At 42.1% G+C, this 21,787-nt stretch overlaps 2 protein-coding genes across 2 annotated transcripts in view; one reads left to right on the top strand and one right to left on the bottom strand.

Annotated features, from left to right (window-relative positions):
* Positions 1 to 950: 950 nt before the first annotated feature.
* LOC115203901 (protein kish-A) lies at positions 951 to 10,512 on the bottom strand. Its single transcript, XM_029768977.1, has 4 exons — positions 10,384 to 10,512; positions 9,690 to 9,799; positions 1,745 to 1,779; positions 951 to 1,532 (listed from the first exon to the last, which is right to left on the bottom strand). Exons 1-4 carry the CDS (start codon positions 10,384 to 10,386, stop codon positions 1,462 to 1,464), a joined length of 219 nt encoding a protein of 72 aa, XP_029624837.1. The 5' UTR covers positions 10,387 to 10,512; the 3' UTR covers positions 951 to 1,461.
* Positions 10,456 to 21,787, top strand: part of xrcc4 (X-ray repair complementing defective repair in Chinese hamster cells 4) — a 26,157-nt gene continuing 14,825 nt past the window's right edge. Inside the window, exons 1-5 of the mRNA XM_029768976.1 lie at positions 10,456 to 10,613; positions 11,936 to 12,084; positions 12,204 to 12,391; positions 20,428 to 20,594; positions 21,263 to 21,394. Of these exons, the coding sequence (XP_029624836.1) occupies positions 11,943 to 12,084; positions 12,204 to 12,391; positions 20,428 to 20,594; positions 21,263 to 21,394 (629 nt within the window). The 5' untranslated portion in view covers positions 10,456 to 10,613; positions 11,936 to 11,942. The remainder of the gene's footprint in view (positions 10,614 to 11,935; positions 12,085 to 12,203; positions 12,392 to 20,427; positions 20,595 to 21,262; positions 21,395 to 21,787) is intronic.

Below are 21,787 nucleotides of genomic sequence, written 5' to 3'. Positions count from 1 at the left end.
TTCAAGGTCGTACTGATTGCACAGATCATCAGATCTCTTAGATCACAGCTGCACCACCGAGAGCATCCTGACGGGTTGCATCACTGCCTGGTATGGCAACTGTTCGGCCTCCGACCGCAAGGCACTACAGAGGTTAGTGTGTACGGACCAGTACATCACCGGGGCCAAGCTTCCTGCCATCCAGGATCTCTATACTAGGCGGTGTAAGAGGAAGGCCCTAAAAATTGTCAAAGACTCCAGCCACCCTAGTCATAGACTGTTCTCTCTGCTACCGCACCGTAAGCGGCAAGTCAAGGTCCAAGAGGCTTCTAAACAGCTTCTATCCCCAAACCATAAGACTCCTGAACATCTAGTAAAATGGCTACCCCAGACTATCTGCATTGCCCCCCCCCCCCCACCCCACCCCCTTTACGCTGCTGCTACTCTTATTATCTATGCATAGTCACTTAACTCTACATGTACATATTACCTCAACTAACCGGTGCCCCCGCACATTGACTCTGTACCGGTACCCCCTGTATTTAGCCTCACTATTGTTATTTTACTGCTGCTCTTTAATTATTTGTAACTTTTTTTTATTTTTTATTCTTAACTGCATTGTTGGTTAAGGGCTTGTAAGTAAGCATTTCACTGTAAGATCTACCTACACCTGTTGTATTCGGCGCATGTCACAAAATAACATTTGATTGGACCACGACTGCAATAAAGACTGCAACCACAGGCTTGTGTTTCACCAAGCAGGATCGATTAGGTAACACTAATCAAATACTTATTTTCTGAATGGGAAAGAGAACATAAGTTGAATACAGAGTTAATACGTCAAGAATATTTTGGAAAGTGAACTGGCTAGGCAAACCCATTGACCCTGCTTGGTAACATACATACACCCCATGATCAATGATTAAAACATTTTTTTTAAAGACTCCCGTGTTATAGAAAGGCACAAGTTGGACCGTCAACAGTGGTCGAGTAGTCTCATCCACCGGGTCTTTAATGTACAGAAAAACACAAAAAAACACTGTCAACTATCAAACACTGCTCTCCAACCTCTGGCCATCTACCACATGGCCCTCATTACAGATCAGAGTGGAGGGAAAGACATGGGGGCGATCCCTACGGGATAACAACACAGTGGACAAGGAAAACAACAAAAATCAATAAACAACAACTGTCTGTTTACAGAGAGGTCCAGGAGGCCATTTTAACAACTGAATTGTGAAATGGCCACCAGGAGAAGAGAAGGTAGGAGGGATGGAAGACGGAGGCTTGTGTTGTTCTCCAGAGAGGGTCCTTATGTGTTACTACAGTCCATTATCCGCACCCCACCCAAAAGAAACTGGGGGAAAAACAGCTGTGTCCCATGCAGGCCTCCTCTGTGATCGCGGTCTCATACTGCTGCCATCTTCTTCAGTCTTCCACTCGGAATCCCACAGTGCTTAGCGTGCGGGGAAGGGCGAGCTGTTAATCGGAGAAGAGGATGGAGAGGGCCATGATGACACAACAAACCGCCACGTACGGACTCTTCCTCTCACCTGGGGGGGGGGTCAGAGGGGATAATGGGAGAGACTTCAGAAGTTAACATGGAAATACTCAATACTTTCAAGGTGTTTTGAATAACCCTACGACAACACTAAACCAAGACTGACTAATAAAAAGTGCAAGCAACGTATACATGGCCATCACAAGTCTTCTAGAGCTGTGTTCTAGATGATAAAACTATTGATTTTATAACAAAACAGCATACCTATTCTGGAACATTTCCAAAAGATACCCAAGAGCCTGAAAAGAGGGGAAAGATATGATAATTAGCTACATACTGTTTTAACTGTTTTTACATAACCACCAATGTTTTAAAGCGGCAATCAGCAGTTTAAACAATAAAGCATTCTACCCGCTCGTTTCGGTAAAAAGCTGAGGAATGGGCCTGGAGAAATGTAACCACTCAAATTCATAGACAGTCAGTCCTTGCAACCATACCTCTAAGGCTGTTATGGTGACCATATTACCGCCACACCGGTGGTCATGAAGGCAGTCAAATTCCACATGACCGTTTAGTCACGGTATTTAGGCATCTCCAAGCTCTGATGGTCATTAGTAGCCTACCAAACTTGCTAACTGCCTGGTACTCAGCACTCTATTGTCCCTCTAATCACTGACATAAATGCAAATGTATTGAAAATCTAGTCAAACACTTCCTGAGAGCCCATGAGCTCAAGTTGCACAACATTTCTATAGGCTATGCAATTGCGTGACAAAACAGTGTGATGGCCTCTATTAAAAAGAGGAGGATCTCATCAGCTTTCTATAGGCTTTTCCTACTATTTATTTCTCAACTTTCCTAATATTAAGCACATTGTTTCTCTTTACAACAGGAGTATAGCCTACCTGGCTGGCATGAAAATGAACAACAGGAAAAGTGTTCTCCATTCGCTATTTAAGTGCATAGATGACATGTATTTTTCCCCCTGCCCGTTTCGAGACAGGTGCATGATAATGGTCCATTCTAAATCAAAACACACATGTTTTATTTAGTATATGTAAAGACTAGATTAAATCAAGAATAGTCTGATGGGTGACAATATTAGCCTATCACTTGTGAATGATGCCCAGCATAAGGCAAGAAACAATGCATACCCTATTTTTTGCGACTTTTTCAAATCATAGCTGCACACCTCATGTAGCCTAGCCCATAGGCATATACAGTGCATTCGAAAAGTATTCAGACTCATTGACTTTATATACATTTTGTTACATTAGCCTTCTAACATCTCTGGAGAGACCCGACAATAGCTGTGCAGCAATGCTCCCCATATAACCTGACAGAGCTTGAGAGGATCTGCAGAGAAGAATGGGAGAAACTCCCCAAATACAGGTGCCATGCTTGTAGCGTCATACCCAATAAGACTCGAGGATGTAATCGCTGCCAAAGGTGCTTCAACGTACTTAAAAGGGTCTGAATACCTATGTATTCATAAATGTTATCCGTTTGCTTGTTTTTTTTATACATTTGCAAAAATTCTAAAAAAAAATGTTTTGCTTTGTCTTTATGGGGTATTGTGCTAATTGATGAGGGGAAAAAAACTATTTAATCAGTTTTAGAATAAGGCTTTAACGTAACAAAATGTGGAAAAATTCAAGGGGTCTGAATACTTTGAAGGCACTGTATGTTTTGATAATGTTTGTATCACAACTAAAGTGGCCAAATAACTTAAAATTAATTACATTAACATAACGGGTGTAGAGTGTAACTGGCATACATACACAGCACATGAGTTTGAAGAAAATGCACCTTTTATAATAAAAAGCATTAAATGCATAATCGTATTTGAAGTCACTTTTGATAATGGTGTTTTCCCGCTCGCTAATGGAACATTCACGCTTATAGCCTACTACCGTGTGCGCATTGCTGTGCTCAAAATGTGAAGAAATAGCCTAATAGTTTATCAATATTAAGCTAAACATTCTGATCTGCTGCATATGGTTGTATTCATTTGGGATCCTTCTCATCCCACAACTGTCCCAGTATTTATTTCTCACACAGAATAGGTCAACTTTTGTACTATGGGGGATAGTAGATTGACAAAGGCTAGTGCTTTTGCTGTTCATTAGGCATACTCATCTTGTTGGCTGCCGAAAAGTAAATGTGGACAGTTCTTCCAATATCTTCAACATACGCCTCGGAATTGGATAAGGACACTCGAGTTGCGTCCTTGATGTTTCTGTCTTCACTTGTAACCTATGAGAAAGACCCGATCACGTGACGGAGAGCCATGTGAGTGAGAGGTGCTTCGGAGCAAGCAGAGAGAAGGGAATTATAATTATTATATTCAGCCCAAGGGGACAACAGCCACCGCAAAAGGCGCAAAAAAATATTTTTTTAGGGGGCATTACGGCCACACAAAGGGGATGCCGCATGGAAATTCGAGGCATTTAAGTGCTTGTCAAATTGTGAATGAGAGACTGATGAAGTGTGTACAGCCTGTACAAAAACAAAGCAGAGCTCACGCCTTTCATGCTACTTTTTTCAAATCATTAGAGTCACGTCATGCAGCCTTAGAATGTATTAGAAATCTAAACATATAGCCTGACATTTATCACAACTAAAGTTAAATTAATAACTCTAAATTACGCATATAGGAGTACCTGTTTCTTTGTTTAACCACTCAACACGGACTAGCCGCATTTGCGCACTCCCTCACATCGTTTGGAGAAGATATACATTTTATTCAATTGTATTCTTCATACTATAAAATAATGCCATGGAATTCTAAGAAAACCTTGTCTGCTAAATGAACTAGTGTTGCCCACAGCCACTTGGCATAGTCAGATCAGTAACTAACACAAGGTTAAGTCAGAGTATTCTATTATGTTCTTCTGAAATAGACAACATTTTCTTCATATCATGTTTCTTTAGATCTGTCTAAAATAAATAATGGATTCATTGTGAAGGTGTACGCTATATTACATGGATTTATTAGCCTTTATTTAGACAAAGTCAGTGTATATGTCGAAACAAGCTTATTTTCTTCTAAAGTAAGTAATGTCAAAATTCCAAAGCTATACGATGCTACTGATAGCAAGTGAATTGTCTCACACTCAGAAAAGATTTGTAATGTTGTACTTCTTGTTGACGAAATTTGTGCTAATATTGGGTTTAACCTGTTATGGCTAGGGGGCAGTATTTTCACGGCCGGATAAAAAAACATACCCGATTTAATCTGATTATTACTCCTTCCCAGAAACTAGAATATGCATATAATTATTGGCTTTGGATAGAAAACCCCCTAAAGTTTCTAAAACTGTTTGAATGGTGTCTGTGAGTATAACAGAACTCATATGGCAGGCAAAAACCTGAGAAGATTCCAAACAGGAAGTACCCTCTCTGACCATTCCTTGGGCTTCTTGGCTCTGTTTAAAGAAAATGTAGGATCTTTGCTGTAACGTGACACTTCCTACGGCTCCCATAGGCTCTCAGAACCCGGGAAAAAGCTGAATGGCTGAAAAACTTTAGCGCGTTTGGATGGTGGTCGATCAGAGGGCCATCAGACTGAGGCTCGTGCACGAGGGGATCCCATGCTTTTACTTTCTCTCTCTTTGAACGTAAACACGCTTTCCCGGTCGGAATATTATCGCTTTTTTACGAGAAAAATTGCATAAAAATTGATTTTAAACAGCAGTTGACATGCTTCGAAGTACGGTAATGGAATATTTAGAATTTTTTTGTCACGAAATGCGCCGTGCTCGTAACCCTTATTTACCCTTTCGGATAGTGTCTTGAACGCACGAACAAAACGCCGCTATTTGGATATAACTATGGATTATTTGGGACCAAACCAACATTTGTTATTGAAGTAGAAGTCCTGGGAGTGCATTCTGACGAAGAAGAGCAAAGGTAATAACATTTTTCTTATAGTAAATCTGACTTTGGTGAGGGCTAAACTTGGTGGGTGTCTAAATAGCTAGCCCTGTGATGCCGGGCTATCTACTTAGAATATTGCAAAATGTGCTTTCACCGAAAAGCTATTTTAAAAATCAGACATAGCGAGTGCATAGAGGAGTTCTGTATCTATAATTCTTAAAATAATTGTTATGTTTTTTGTGAACGTTTATCGTGAGTAATTTAGTAAATTCACCGGAAGTTTGCGGGGGGTATGCTAGTTCTGAACGTCACATGCTAATGTAAAAAGCTGGTTTTTGATATAAATATGAACTTGATTGAACAAAACATGCATGTATTGTATAACATAATGTCCTAGGGGTGTCATCTGATGAAGATCAAAGGTTAGTGCTGCATTTAGCTGTGGTTTGGATTTATGTGACATTATATGCTAGCTTGAAAAATGGGTGTCTGATTATATCTGGCTGGGTACTCTGCTGACATAATCTAATGTTTTGCTTTCGTTGGAAAGCCTTTTTGAAATCGGACAGTGTGGTTAGATAAAGGAGAGTCTTGTCTTTAAAATGGTGTAAAATAGTAATATGTTTGAAAAATTGAAGTTTTTATATTTTTGAGGAATTTGTCATTCGCGCCACGCCCATCATTGGCTATTGGAGCAGGTGTTCCGCTAGCGGAACGTCTAGATGTAAGATTAAGCTAGTGCCCAATAGACTTCCGTTAGGGCTGGGCGATATATCAAATTAATTTGATTAATTCGAATATGTTGTTGCGCGATATTCCAGGATGATCAATGGAAACAGGATGCACCCGAGCTCAATTTCAAGTCTCATAGCGAAGGGTCTAAATGTTATTCTACAATGTTGAAAATAGTAAAAAAAAAAAAATAAACCTTGAATGGGTAGGTGTGTCCAAGCTTTTGACTGGTACTGTATGTAAATAAGATATCTTTTTTGTAATACATTGGCCAAAATTTCTAAAAACCTGTTTTCACTTTATTATTACAGGGTATTGTGTGTAGATTGATGAGGGGGGGGGATTATTTAACCGATTTTAAAATAAGGATGTAACGTAACAAAATGTGGGAAAGTCAAGGGGCCAGAATCCAAATGGGGCCAGTTCCGAATGCACTGTATATCGTGAATCACACAAGTTTGAAAAAATATTTTTAGGCCATATCGCAGAGCCCTAACTGTGTGATGCTACGTTTACTAGCTAGCCAGCCAGCCCAGAGAGAGCACTGCGGATTTTCCATGATGCTACCAACCTTAACACCAAATTGAAAAACATTTTAATTACAATTCCCTCCCCCCTCACAAAAAAATATTGTTGTCACATATTAGTGTTATTTAACACTGTAAATTAAAAGGAATGAGTGGTTTTGGGTGGATTTATAAGCCTTTTTACAATTGAGACATAGATTGTGTGTGTGTGCCATTCATAGAGTGAATGGGCAAGTCAAAAGATTTGTGTCTTTGAACGGGGTATGGTAGTAGGTGCCAGGCGGACCGGTTTGTGTCAAGAACTGCAACGCTGCTTGTTTGTGTTTTTTACACTCAACAGTTTCCCGTGTGTATCAAGAATGGTCCACCATCCAAAGGACATCCAGCCAACTTGACACAACTGTGGGAAGCACAGGAGTCAACATGGGCCAGCATCCCTGTGGAACGCTTTCGACACCTTGTAGAGTCCACGTCCAGACGAATTGAGGCTGTTCTGAGGGCACTGTACAGGACCCCTCCCCCGTGCAATTTTTTGGGGGGGGCCTAGCACTACACAGCTGATTCAAATAACCAACTAATCATCAAGCTTTGATCATTTGAGTCAGCTGTGCAGAGTTAGGCCAAAAACCAAAACGTGCACGCGGGGACTTCCCAGGACCGAGTTTGGGAAACCCTGTGTTAGAGGTCAGAGTGTAGACGGCATGTAAGCGCTCCTCATGGAGTCGGTCTCCACTGGAGAGGCTTAAACCCACAACAGAACACACTATCCAGCTCTCTATTCCTCATCGTTGTCTATCTGCCTGTCGAAAGGGTTTAGCCCCCCCAGAACAGCTACCGCAGACAGAGCGTCACAATGGTTCAGCCAGCACTCATACACACACCCCCGATCCTTCCTTCTCTTCTCTTTCTTTAGCCAACAGAGGATCAGTGGCTTGTCTAAACACACACTCAGCACCAGATCACTGCTGATACCAGTCCCCATAGAAATAGAGATTCATAAAAATAATAAAATACATATCCAATGTTTGGGTTAGTAGAACACATTTAGAAAGTGGGACAGATTGGCCTTTTGTCTTTCACATAATGACAGATAGCATATCATGGTGCTTTTCCCTAGGTTTCAAAGTACTTACATTCCGTGGGGGCATTCCATCCACCACAAATGTATAACATCCAATTTCCCAACATGAGAAATGAGACCAATGGGAAATGGGACTCCTAAGTACTAGCGTAAATAGTCTGTGGCCTGTCATCCAGCTGAGCCAATCTGCCATTGGTTTATAAACACTAAGCAGTCAGTCATCAGTCAGAGATTGGAGGGTTTGGGCTCCAATTTCCCTCAAGGCCCCATTCTGGGTCCCCCCCGACACACACACCCCCAACAACAACAGACAGGCCTACATTTTTCTGGGCATTGAATGAGTGTGTGGCATGTTAACACCAGCACTGTAATGCCCAGGCAGTGTGTCAGTCTAATTTGTCTTGGAGTGTGTGTGTGTGTGTGTGTGTGTGTGTGTGTGTGTGCCCCGACCTCAGATGACTGGCTCACAATAATTCCCTAATTTCCCCCTAACCCAACATGTGGCACACAGCTTGTGCATTAGCCTCCCTTACCCACTCAGAGTTGGGAAAACAGAGAAAGAGTTGAGAAAATTAAGAAAAACTGAACTGTTTTTTTAATCATCAGCCCTTAGCTTCCCCCCACCAAGAACAGCATTAAACCGATGTGTATACGCTGTGGTCCCAAACACCACACAGCTCTTATTCACTCACCGCTGAGAGGATTTAGAAACAGTCACTTATCTAGTTGGTGACAGTGATAGTCGTGTTCATTACAGCTGGTAGCCACAAACAATTCAATGGAAAACATAAACACACAAAGTTCCATTCTCCTTCCCAGAGCATTACATGGATGAAGTGGAATACGGTCAACAAAGCCAGAGGATCTGAGTAGAGAGCTACAGATCTGAAGAGTAGTCTTTTGAGGTAGTTAGCTGGCTACCCAGTGTGAGATTTGGTTATGGGTTCAGAGAATAGAGAGAGTGCTTGGACAGGCATGATGGGTTGAGCAATGATAGTGTATCAGAGTTGGATTGCTGCTGGGGTTGAAGTTGTCAGTTGGGGTAACATCGTTTTCCTTGAATGTTGTCTTTCAGAGCTAACAAATCTAGGCATCAGCTCAGTGGATGAACAACACTGTCTGTGTAGGGGGTTTTGGTGGGTGATAGAGCTAGTGTACTCAGTATTCTTCTTCTCTAGCAGGCTAAGAGTCCAGAGCCCTATACTGCAATTCAGGTTTGATGAGTTAGAGGTAACTTCGGTCAACTCGTGATAACCGTAACCGCGAAAGTGGCTCACCTTTGAGCCAGGTACATTTCTATGGCAACGAATCCTTCAGAACTAACCTGCTCCGGGGCAGGCTAACTTGGGGCTAACTCCCATTTATCCTGAATGAAGTGTCTGAGCTGCGAGTTGAGGACCAATGAAATCAGATTCCCTCCCTTTCGCAAAGATTGCTCATCGTCCCCTTAATTTGAGGAAGACGACTGATTAAATATTTTATTAAGCAACGTTTTTGTGTGTTAAAAATAGTCATTTTAAATACCAGTCACATTACAAATGTAGTAATGACAATGCATTTGAAACTTCATGCACAGTAAAAGGTTTGTATGACTTGGAAATGGAAATGTGGCACTGACTTGCTCATGGATTGATGTTTCAGCATTGTCTGAATGAAGGCAAAGCTTTCGACTAGCCATGTGCGACATGCACGTGCAGTTACAAGCCTGCTAGAGTTAGCGGCTGGCGGATGAGCAATATGCACCGCCGTAGTACAGATGAAGCCTGAGCTGCAGTGTGAAGCAAACTGAAGCTTTAGAACAGCCTGAGTAGATCTAGCTTCCTTCGCAGTATACCCCTCTGGGCTGTGGAAGGTTAGCTACCAACTAGGACATTAACTCAGCGGGATAATACTGTCAGTCTTATTCTTCTCTGGCAGGCTAGGGGCCAGCTATGGTTCTGAGGTATGACCTAGAGCTTTAGTTCAGTGCAATAACACTGTCGGTACGTACCCAGTCTTGTTCTTGTCCAGGAGACTAGGGGCCATGGCTCTAAGGTAGGCACAGGTACAGATGAGCAGTAGGATCACTGTTAACAGGCTCTGGAAGTTAAATATGGCAGACTGGAGAGGGAATGAGAGGTTATTACTGGTTCAACATCCATCGTCACTCTAGGATGTATCTATGACTCCACATAACCAGGGTAGCTAAATCATACTCTATGTAACTTAATTCCTATTGCAAAGTCATCAAATACCTTTCAATCACTGCTAAATACAAAAAGGCTACTTCAGGACTGTTAGTTGAAGGCTTTTTAGGTTGTCAACACACGTTTCCAGGTTTATTATGTTAAAACATTAGGCTCTCGCTCTCTTTCAGTTGGACATGTTCCTGACTGAATGAGGGAAATCTCGTTTTATAACTGTAAAAGACAACAGAATACACTATTCTGGATGGATGAAGCTAGCTATGCTGGCTCCTACTAGCTATCTACAGTAGCTTGCAATAGAGACGTCTTGTAAAACAGGGATAACGTTACCACTTCCATATTAGACACAAAACATGTATTTATTTGGAGGGTGACGTTAGTTAATCTACTTCTTCTTCGATAAGGTTTAATAGCGGTTGACATCCAATACATGTTACATCACCGCCACCAAGTTATTTAATCAAATGTTATATTTAAGAATTGAATTAAACAACTTACCATGTCGGAGCTAGGTATGCTAGCTAACTAGCTGCTACGGTGCCACCTCACACTTCCGTAGCGTCGTAGACAGATGACGTTGTACGGAACCAGGAAGAGACGAACTGAAACCGCAGTGTCTGGCGATTTAAACTAGATTTAACACCGGTTGTAGGTTTAAATATCAGAGGTCGACCATCGGATATTTAAAGACACAACCAACTATCTAACGAAGGCTGGTGCAGTGTGAGGTAGGTGTGACACTGACGTACTTGATACATGTTGAAATGGCCACACGTGTGCTGTGCTACATTGCTCGAGCTTTGTTTATTAACAAGTCTGATGCATGTAAACACAAAACTCGAACAATCAACTTTACTGACTTTATTGTCCCCATTGGGAAATGTTGTTGCAGTGTCATGTACACGTTTAAAGTGGCGTTTAAATACAAAACAAATTGACAATACAACTTTCATAACAGTTACATACCAATAAAAAGAGCCTGCTGGCGTTACTTGGGTCGATAGGAACATTAGCCCGAGCTATTTAGGAGGGATATCACACCTGGCACAAATGATTGTCTAGTTCTGTTTTGGCCAATGAAGTAGGTTACGATGATCTCATGTTAGTGGAGCTTTCATGCATTCTGCTCGCACTATGTAACATGGCTCAGTCCCAAATCAACCCTTAGACCCCACTCTAGTGTAGTCTACCCTTACCCCACCCCAGACACTTACTGTAGGCTACATGCTGGTGCCAATTGCCTGTCTGTCAAAACAAAATAGAACCTAATAGGGAAGATAATTCCCAAAGCCAAGATCGGTGCATCTACATTCTCTATCTCTACTTTAATGGTGACGTTTAAGTGACTGAATCCAGAAGTAAGAAGATAGGAATTGAGGAAATTCTGAGACCGACGTTTCAGCACAGGTGTGAACAGGAAAGGGGAGTGACAGAAATATGTGCCATTGCTGGCTGGTGTGTAGGTACAGGTGTTACTAGGGATTAATGAATGACTGTCGAACAGGGTGTCAGATGGGTGGGTTAAACTCCATGGTTCTCCTTATTTACAGTGCTGCACATCTGAACTCGCATCACGGTCACTGAGCTCTAATGTGTGCATATAATGACTGGTCCAAGGTGAGGGGAGGCAGAGCGTTTTACTGTTTGGCTGGTATCTAACGCAGCCTGTGCTACCTGCCTGCCAAGAGAATGATGAAATCATGTCCATGAGCTAATTAGCAGGACTGCACTGTCATTTTCACATCCACCCACTGGCGGCAGGTAGCCTAGCGGTTAAGAGCATTGGGCCATTAACCGAAAGGTCACTAGTTCAAATCTCAAGCTGACTAGGTGAATGAAAAAATATATGTCGATATGCCCTTGAGCAAGGCGCTTGACCCTAATTGCTCCTGTATGTCGCTCTGGATAAGAGCGTCTGCTAAATGTAAAGGTAAACAATGATCACAGGTGTCACAAATATCCCAACTTTGTTTCATTTCCAATACTTTGTTTAGGTACAAACAGAATTACAGACGGAATGACCTCACGTGCCTGTGCTGTTTTTCTGCAGGTGTGAGATGCATGTGACTGTGCGTGAGGTCCGTATCTCCTCGGATTCAGAGACTTCCTACTTCCTGCGAGTGGAGTGGAGGGGTCGGGACTTAGGCTCTGGCTTCCTGTTACTGCTCACTGATGGACAGAACGCATGGAGAGGAGAGGGTAAACACACACACCTGACAAACACGCACGCACAAACATGACCACACACCTGTCTAAACACTCACCTGAATCTTCCTTCCTTTCCCTCACTCCATCCCTCACTCCCTCCCTGTCTGTAGTATCAGAGGATGCGGTGAGGGAGGAGGCTGAGGAGTTGGAGATGCAGACAGATCGTTACATCCAGGACCTCCAGCAGGCCCTGACTGGGACTGGAGCCTCTACTGACTACAGCTTCACCTTGACCTATAACCCTGGCCCAATGGCCAACATGACCCTGGCCTACGAGAAGGTGCAGAGGGACATCTCGGTGAGTGGCGTGACGAATCATAACAGGGTGTGTTTTTTTGGCCCCAACAAGTTTAACCTGTTGAGGACAGACGTTCCGCTAGCGGCTAGCCAACAGCCAATGGCATTGCACGGCGCGAAATACAAAACCAACTAAAATACCACAATTCAATTTTCTCAAACAATCAACTATTTTACACCATTTTAAAGATAAGACTCTCGTTAATCTAACCACATTGTCCAATTTCAAAAAGGCTTTACAGCGAAAGCAAAACATTAGATTATGTTAGGAGAGTACATAGACACAAATAATCACACAGCCATTTTCCAAGCAAGCATATATGTCACATAAACCAAAACCACAGCTAAATGCAGCACTAACCTTTGATGATCTTCATCAGATGACACTCCTAGGACATTATGTTATACAATACATGCATGTTTTGTTCAATCAAGTTCATATTTATATCAAAAACCAGCTTTTTACATTAGCATGTGATGTTCAGAACAAAATAGCTAGCATCACGGCTAGCTATTTTGACATCCGCCAACTTCGGGTTCACCTAAACTCAGAATTACTATTAGAAAAATTGGATTATCTTTGCTGTTCTTCGTCAGAATGCACTCCCAGGACTTCTACTTCAACAACAAATGTTGTTTGGTTCCAAATAATCCATAGTTATATCCAAATACCTCCGTTTTGTTCGTGCGTTCAGGTCACTATCCGAAGGGTAACGCGCTCGTTTCGTGACAAAAAAAATCAAAATATTCCATTACCGTACTTAGAAGCATGTCAAACGCTGTTTAAAATCAATTTTTATGCTATTTTTCTCGTAAAATAGCGATAATATTCCGACCGGGCAACGTTGTATTCATTCAAAGGCTGAAAGAAAAAAATTGAGAAGTCTCGTGAATGCATATCTCCAGTCTCACTGTCGCCAGGCTGACCACTTACAAACTCTGCTGCTGTACTTTGCCCAAAGACAGCAGACACCCCATTCCACTTTCTGGCGGCTTTAGAGAGCCAATGGAAGCCTTAGAAAGTGTCATGTTACAGCACAGATGCTGTAATGTTGATAGAGATGCAACAGAAGGACAACAAATTGTCAGACAGGGCACTTACTGTATGGAATCTTCTCAGGTTTTGGCCTGCCATATGAGTTCTGTTATACTCACAGACACCATTCAAACAGTTTTAGAAACCTTAGAGTGTTTTCTATCCAAATCTACTAATTATATGCATATTCTAGTTTCTGGGCAGGAGTAGTAACCACATTAAATCGGGTACGTTTTTTATCCGGCCATGAAAATACTGCCCCCTATCCCAAAGAAGTTAACTACTATCCTGAACCTTAACCTTTACCATAGCCCTTAACCCTATCAAATGTATTACTTGTAGTATTTATTTGAGCAAGTTAGCCATCCATCATGTGATATCTGATCTGTGTACAGTGTCGCATGCACTTTGAGGTTCATGTGATGTCGTCACTAGAATTAACACTGATGATGTTTGTATATGATCTCATCCTAAGAGTTCTTCATGGAAGTGAGAGGGAACTGTGTCTCCCATAACCTCATGTCGTATCTCGTATCATATTTCATGTCCCCATTTCCTCTCAGGACCCTCTAACTTCCACTAATTGAGCTAATGAACCCAGGAAGACATTAATGTAGTGAAGCGCCGCTGTAGGAGGTTATCATGCCGTAGAAGTGTTGTTTTTATTGTTAGTAACTGTAGTCTTCCCTTCCCATAGCTGTTATAGGCTAGTGGTATTAAAACCTATTACATCTACACGTTCCGCTAGCGGAACGTCTGCTCCAATATCCAATGATGGGCGGGGCGCGAAATACAAACTCCTCTAAAATCCGAAAACTTCCATTTTTCAAACATATGACTATTTTACAGCTATTTAAAGACAAGACTCTCCTTTATCTAACCACACTGTCCGATTTCAAAAAGGCTTTACAGCGAAAGCAAAACATTAGATTATGTCAGCAGAGTACCCAGCCAGAAATAATCAGACACCCATTTTTCAAGCTAGCATATCATGTCACATAAACCCAAACCATAGCTAAATGCAGCACTAACCTTTTATGATCTTCATCAGATGACACACCTAGGACATGATGTTATACAATACATGCATGTCTGTTCAATCAAGTTCATATTTATATCAAAAACCAGCTTTTTACATTAGCATGTGACGTTCAGAACTAGCATTCCCACCGAACACTTCCGGTGATTTTACTAAATTACTCACGATAAACGTTCACAAAAAGCATAACAATTATTTTAAGAATTATAGATACAGAACTCCTCTATGCACTCGATATGTCCGATTTTAAAATAGCTTTTCGGATGAAGCACATTTTGCAATAATCTAAGTACATAGCCCGGCATCACAGGGCTAGCTATTTAGACACCCAAACAGTTTAGCCTTCACCAAAATCACATTTCCTATAAGAAAAATGTTCTTACCTTGCTTGTTCTTCGTCAGAATACACTGCCAGGACTTCTACTTCAATAACAAATGTAGGTTTGGTCCCAAATAATCCATCGTTATGTTCCATCAAGACGTTTTGTTCGTGCGTTCTAGACACTATCCCAACGCTAAATCTCGGCCACGAGCATGACGCAGAATTTGACAAAAAAATTCTAAATATTCCATTACCGTACTTCGAAGCATGTCAATCGCTGTTTAAAACCAATTTTTATGCAATTTATCTCAGGTTTTTGCCTGCCATAGGAGTTCTGTTATACTCACAGACACCATTCAAACAGTTTCAGAAACTGTGGAGTGTTTTCTCTCCAAAGCTAATAATTATATGCATATTCTAGTTTCTGGGCAGGACTAATAATCAGATTAAATCGGGTACGTTTTTTATCCAGCCGTGAAAATACTGCCCCCTAGCCATAAGAGGTTAAGCCCTCCTATAGGATTAGTGTCATATGTAAAAACAAACAAAATGGAGGCCAGTGGTGTGATGAAGTACAGGTAGTTATTATTATTCCAACAGTGGGATATTCATCTCTCAGCTTCACAGTTTATTAAAACACACAAGTCAGTCAGGCAGTCATATCAACAGCAGGGTTGTATTGGATCGTTCAGGAGTGTGTTGTTGACCAGTGATGACGTCATCCTAAGATATTGTCTTCCTCCGACTCCCTGCTTTGACAGGAAAATTGTACTGTAGAATACTATCACTATTAGAGGTCGACCGATTAATCGGAATGGCCGATTAATTGGGGCCGATTTCAAGTTTTCATAACAATCGGTATTTTTGGCCACCGATTAGCCGATTTTAGTATTTTTTCAAAAATGTATTACATTTTTTATTTTATTTTTAAAAACATTTATTTGTATTTTTTTATTATAATATTTTTATTGTATTTGTTTATATATTTGTTTATTTTTTTATTTTTATTTTTTTACACCTTTATTTAACTAGGCAAGTCAGATTAAGAACACATTCTTATTTTCAATGACGGCCTAGGAACGGGGGTTAACTGCCTTGTTCAGGGGGGATTCGTTTTTGCAACCTTCCGGTTACTAGTCCAACGCTCTAACCACCTGCCTTACATTGCACTCCACGAGGAGCCTGCATGACAGGCTGACTACCTGTTACGTGAGGGCAGCAAGAAGCCAAGGTAAGTTGCTAGCTAGCATTAAACTTATCTTATAAAAAACTATCAATCTTAACATAATTACTAGTTAACTACACATGGTTGATGATATTACTAGTTTATCTAACATGTCCTGCGTTGCATATAATCGATGCAGTGCTTGTTAATTTATCATTGAATCATAGCCTACTTCGCCAAACGGGTGTTGATTTAACAAGCGCATTTGCGAAAAAAGCACTGTCGTTGCACCAATGTACCTAACCATAAACATCAATGCCTTTCTTTAAAATCAATAAACAAGTATATATTTTTAAACCTGCAACATGACATTGTGTCACATCTCTAGCGTTCATTGCACGCAGAGTCAGGATATATGCAACAGTTTGGGCCGCCTGGCTCGTTGAGAACTAATTTGCCAGAATTTTACGTAATTATGACATAGCATTGAAGGTTGGGCAATGTAACAGGAATATTTAGACTTAGGGATGCCACCCGTTAGATAAAATACGGAACGGTTCCATATTTCACTGACAGGAAAAATGTTTTGTTTTCGAGATGATAGTTTCCGGATTCGACCATATTAATTACCTAAGGCTCGTATTTCTGTGTGTTATTATGTTATAATTAAGTCTATGATTTGATAGAGCAGTCTGACTGAGCGATGGTAGGCAGCAGCAGGCTCGTAAGCATTCATTCAAAACAGCACTTTCATGCGTTTTGCCAGCAGCCCTTCGCAATGCATTGCGCTGTTTGACTTCAAGCCTATCAACTCCCAAGATGAGGCTGGTGTAACCGATGTGAAATGGCTAGCTAGTTAGCCGGGTGCGCGCTAATAGCGTTTCAAACGTCACTCGCTCTGAGACTTGGAGTGGTTGTTCCCCTTGCTCTGCATGGGTAACGCTGCTTCGAGGGTGGCTGTTGTCGATGTGTTCCTGGTTCAAGCCCAGGTAGGAGCGAGGAGAGGGACGGAAGCTGTACTGTTACACTGGCAATACTAAAGTGCCTATAAGAACATCCAATAGTCAAAGGTATATGAAATACAAATTGTATAGAGAGAAATAGTCCTATAATTCCTATAATAACTACAACCTAAAACTTCTTACCTGGGAATATTGAAGACTCATGTTAAAAGGAACCACCAGCTTTCATATGTTCTCATGTTCTGAGCAAGGAAATTAAACGTTAGCTTTTTTACATGGCACATATTGCACTTTTACTTTCTTCTCCAACACTTTGTTTTTGCATTATTTAAACCAAATTGAACATGTTTCATTATTTATTTGAGGCTAAATAGATTTTATTGATGTATTATATTAAGTTAAAATAAGTGTTCATTCAGTATTGTTGTAATTGTCATTATTACAAATAAATTAATTGTACAAATCGTCCGATTAATCGGTATTGTCTTTTTTTGGTCCTCCAATAATCGGTATCGGCTTCGGCGTTGAAAAATCATAATTGGTTAACCTCTAATCACTATGGAGGTAAAACACACAAATAGCCAACTTAGTGACAGTCGGTGTGCTCAGAGGTCACACACACACATATACACTTTGTGCTTTGTTGCCATAGTAATAGGGTAATAACAGAATGGAAATTCTAGTGCATGTGTTTCAGTAGAAAAGGGAAATGAATAGGATTGACTGCTTCAGAAACGAGAGTTTTGGACCAGGACGTTTACAGAAGTTTCTGTGATGCATCATCCCAGATGAAAAAGTCCCAACTGTTTTCTGTTGCTCAACAGTTATAAAAATATGAATTCATTCATCATAGAGATATGACTCATTATCAAATGATCAGAGTCTAATGGCTGGTCTTGCAACAGCAGTGTGTGTGTGTGCGCATGTGTGCGTGCCTGTTGTGTAATTTCTGCAGAGAGTGAGCGTTTATTGACACCAGCTGTAAGAAAAGGGAGAACCTTACAATACCCTTGTAGAACCATATAGAACCCTGTAAAACAGTCCCGGATAAGGAGAATTAGGAACATCGGGGTGGTTGTTGTTTGATAGATGTAAAGATGGGAATGTGATCCTCTTTTTACTGCACGTCACTGGCCCATAGCAACAGCCCCAGGAAGGCTCCCACATCGCTGCGAGGGTATTATCACCATTACCATACCAGCAGTGATCAGTGTAACCTCAAACAGCAACATGTATTTGACAATAAACAGTCATATTATGGCCCATGGGGCAGCCATTTTCCACTAGTCAGTAGGTTTCCTCAGATCAATGATATTGTGCAACTATACATTTGATTTTCATTTGGGAGAACCATTCAAGCATTTTTATGGAATGTGAATAACTGAATGTTGTTGACTTCTCATCCTTTCCGTTTTCCTCTGTCGTCTCTTCTTTATCCTCTTTCATGGTGTTGATTTTATGCAGTCTGTCTCTGAGATCTTGTTGAGAGTAGCTTTGTGTGTATGTGAGGATGTGGAATCACAGGTCTAAACTACCCCCTGAACCCACTGATCATTCCCTCTGAGACCTGCTTTGAAAACCAACTCCAGAACCAGCATGTGGATCCATTTCACAAGGCCGCAGGGCCAGACAGATTACCATGACGTGTACTCCGAGCATGCGCTGACCAGCTGGCAAGTGTCTTCACTGACATTTTCAACCTGTCCCTGACCGAGTCTGTAATACCAACATGTTTCAAGCAGACCACCATATTCTCTGTGCCCAAGAACACTTAGGTAACCTGCCTAAATGACTACCGACCCGTAGCACTCACATCTGTAGCCATGAAGTGCTTTGAAAGGCTGGTCATGGCTCACATCAACACCATTATCCCAGAAACCCTAGAGCCACTCCAATTCACATACCGCCCCAACAGATCCACAGGTGATGCAATCTCTATTGCACTCCACACTGCCCTTTACCACCTGAACATCTGTGGATCTGTTGAGAATGACTACAGGAAAAGGAGGACGGAGCACGCCCCCATTCTCATCGACAGGGCTGTAGTGGAGCAGGTTTAGAGCTTCAAGTTCCTTGGTGTCCACTTCACCAACAAACTAACATGGTCCAAGCACACCAAGACAGTTGTGAAGAGGGCACAACAATACCTATTCCCCCTCAGGAGACTGAAAAGATTTGGCATGGGTCCTCAGATCCTCAAAAGGTTCTACAGCTGCACCATCGAGAGCATCCTGACTGGTTGCATCACTGCCTGGTATGGCAACTGCCTGGTATGGCAACTGCTCTGCCTCCGACCGCAAGGCACTACAGAGGTTAGTGCGTACGGCCCAGTATGTCACTGGGGCCAAGCTTCCCGCCATCCAGGACCTCTATACCAGGCGGTGTCAGAGGAAGGCCCTAAAAATTGTCAAAGACTCTACCACCCTAGTCATAGACTGTTCTCTCTGCTACCGCACGGCAAGCGGTACCGGAGCGCCAAGTCAAGGTCCAAAAGGCTTCTTAACAGCTTCTACCCCCAAGCCATAAGACTCCTGAACAGCTAATCAAAGAGCTACCAAGACCCCTCTTTTCCGCTGCTGCTACTCTCTGTTTATAATCTATGCATAGTTACTTTAACTCTACCTACATGTACATATTACTTCAACTAACCAGTGCCCCCGCACATTGACGCTGTACCGGTACCCCCTGTATATAGCCTCGCTTGTTATTTTACTGCTGCTGTTTAATTATGTGTTACTTTTATTTTCTATTTAAATAAACACTTATTTGAAGACATTGTTCGTTAAGGGCTTGTAAGTAAGCATTTCACTCTAAGGTCTACCCCTGTTGTATTCGCCGCATGTGACAAATTAAATTTGATTTGATTTACACCAGGACTGTGTCTGAATGTGTGTGTGTGTGTGTGGCTTGTCTATGTGTGTTTAAATGTGTGGAGGTTAATGGTTTTCATCACCAGTAGATGGACCAGTGTAAAGAGAGTCCCTGTAATGACAACCTGGGGCACAAACCAAGGTTCACGACAACACCATTATCTGCTGGCCAGTGAGCTCACCACCAGTACACTACCACTGAATCCCTCACAGCAGAAGCAGCAGCGGTTGTGGTTACTTTAGGAGCCACCCAGACACCACAGGGATGTAGTAGCGACAGTCTCTACCCGAATATGTTCTTATTCTCTTCAGTAGTTAGTCACTGAGTCTGAGTTAGAGAGAGAGAGAGAGAGGCCGATACAGAGAGATTATGAAACAGTAGTTTTTCTACGACATTTAATGGAAGCTCTGCTCGAGTCAACATTCCAGAGCCAACTTGGTCCGTCATAATACCAGCCAATAGTGTTTGGGGCCAAATCATTATTGACCAATCGTTTTACTGCCCATGTCTTTACCGGCCAATCAAGTAACTGTCCGTCTCGTTAAGGTGGGCACAAGTATATGTGTATGTTACAGGTGCATATATTAACTCTCTCCCTTCCTCAAACCCACCCCTGTCTCTCCCATCCCTCTCCCCTTCCAGTTCTGCCTGGGCTCTGTGTTGCTGGGTAAGATTCCAGAGCCAGTGGAGGAGGTTAGAGCGTTACTCACTCATGGTCTAGAACGTGGAACCGCACTGCAGAACCACAACCACTTACTAAAGGAGGAGAACCACAGACTCAAACAGGAGCTACAACACATCAATGCAGAGTAAGACCACACACCCACAAGGAGAGCTCACTTCCCTCTTCTCTAAGAGTCATTACCCAATCCCCAAAACTCTCTACAGGGTAGGACCGCCACTGTATGTTACATTGTCTAGGAACCGATTTTATGAGTGTGTGTGGCTGCTGAGGATGGAAAATAGCTCTGAAAGTGGGCCTTAATGACGCACAGACCTGAGAGCTCAACACAGAGGTCAAGATCAACACACACACAAAGGATGAGGGAAACCCTCGCAAGTGAGTGTTGAGGGCAGTTTCCATCACCTAGGTTGAGTCCATGTGTTTCTGATCATCTCACTGTTGTAGTTTCTCTGATTCTGAAATAGAATATAGCGGTGTTGGGTTGCAGAGGGGGAGGAAAAATGTGGCGAGGTTCCCTGGCAGTCAACACCAGACGCAACAAATCTTAACCCTGACTGGATTCAGAGGGAAAGAGTGGCTGTTGGCTGCATCAGGGCTGGAGAATTCGATTATGTCCCCTTAGGTTATGTTATGACATAAATGTCCTATAAATGGCACAGTCACATTTCTATCCATACCAAGCCAGGGATTGTTGCTGTAAATGCATTTTCTTCCATCCCCTTGTAACTCACTCTAACCCTGCTCTCTATAAGCTCTAACACGACCTGTGTGTGTGTGCGTGCGTGTGTGTAGGTTGCAGCTGTTTGTCAGTGGGAAGGAGACACTCGAGTCAGAGCTGTACTCTCGCTTCACCCTGGTGCTGAATGAGAAGAAAGCCAAGATACGCAGTCTACAGAAGAACCTCACACACCTGCAGGAGACCAGGTACATAGTACACACACGTCCCCCATCTATGACCTAAGCTAACGTTACCCCACGGGAGGGGGGGGTCTGACCGTGAGGAACCCCTCAAGGTCACAGGATATCACTCATAATTGTTCCACCCCCCTCTGTAATAAAGGGATATGACCAAGAGGGTTTGATTTATCAAGGTAGCTTCCTTTTGATATATTAATCTATGTGATAACCCCTTCTGATGGTTTGGTGTTGGTGATTTGGCCATCTGGTTGAACATGCCAGTATGTAAGTGATGAAAGGTGTTATTTAGGTGATGAGAAAATATACAACCTATCAGTACCACATTTAATCCCATACTGTTCAATATAAACTGATTACCAGACAAATGTACAGGTAGCTGCCGACATAAAGTGTCTTAAT

The sequence above is a fragment of the Salmo trutta genome, chromosome 12 (genome assembly GCF_901001165.1).
Source record: "Salmo trutta chromosome 12, fSalTru1.1, whole genome shotgun sequence".
Taxonomy (NCBI): Eukaryota; Metazoa; Chordata; class Actinopteri; order Salmoniformes; family Salmonidae; genus Salmo; species Salmo trutta.
The sequence above is the reverse complement of the archived record's forward strand: the minus strand, read 5'-3'. Positions and strand labels throughout refer to the sequence as shown.

What these genes read in the sequence shown, in the direction of transcription:
- LOC115203901 (XM_029768977.1), bottom strand. An exon ending in CTGGACAAGAACAAGACTGG is followed by an intron (nt 1,780 to 9,689) that starts GTACGTACCGAC and finishes CCCTCTTTTCAG; the next exon opens with GCTCTTGGGTATCTTTTGGA. An exon ending in TTGGAAATGTTCCAGAATAG is followed by an intron (nt 1,533 to 1,744) that starts GTATGCTGTTTT and finishes CCCCCCCCCCAG; the next exon opens with GTGAGAGGAAGAGTCCGTAC.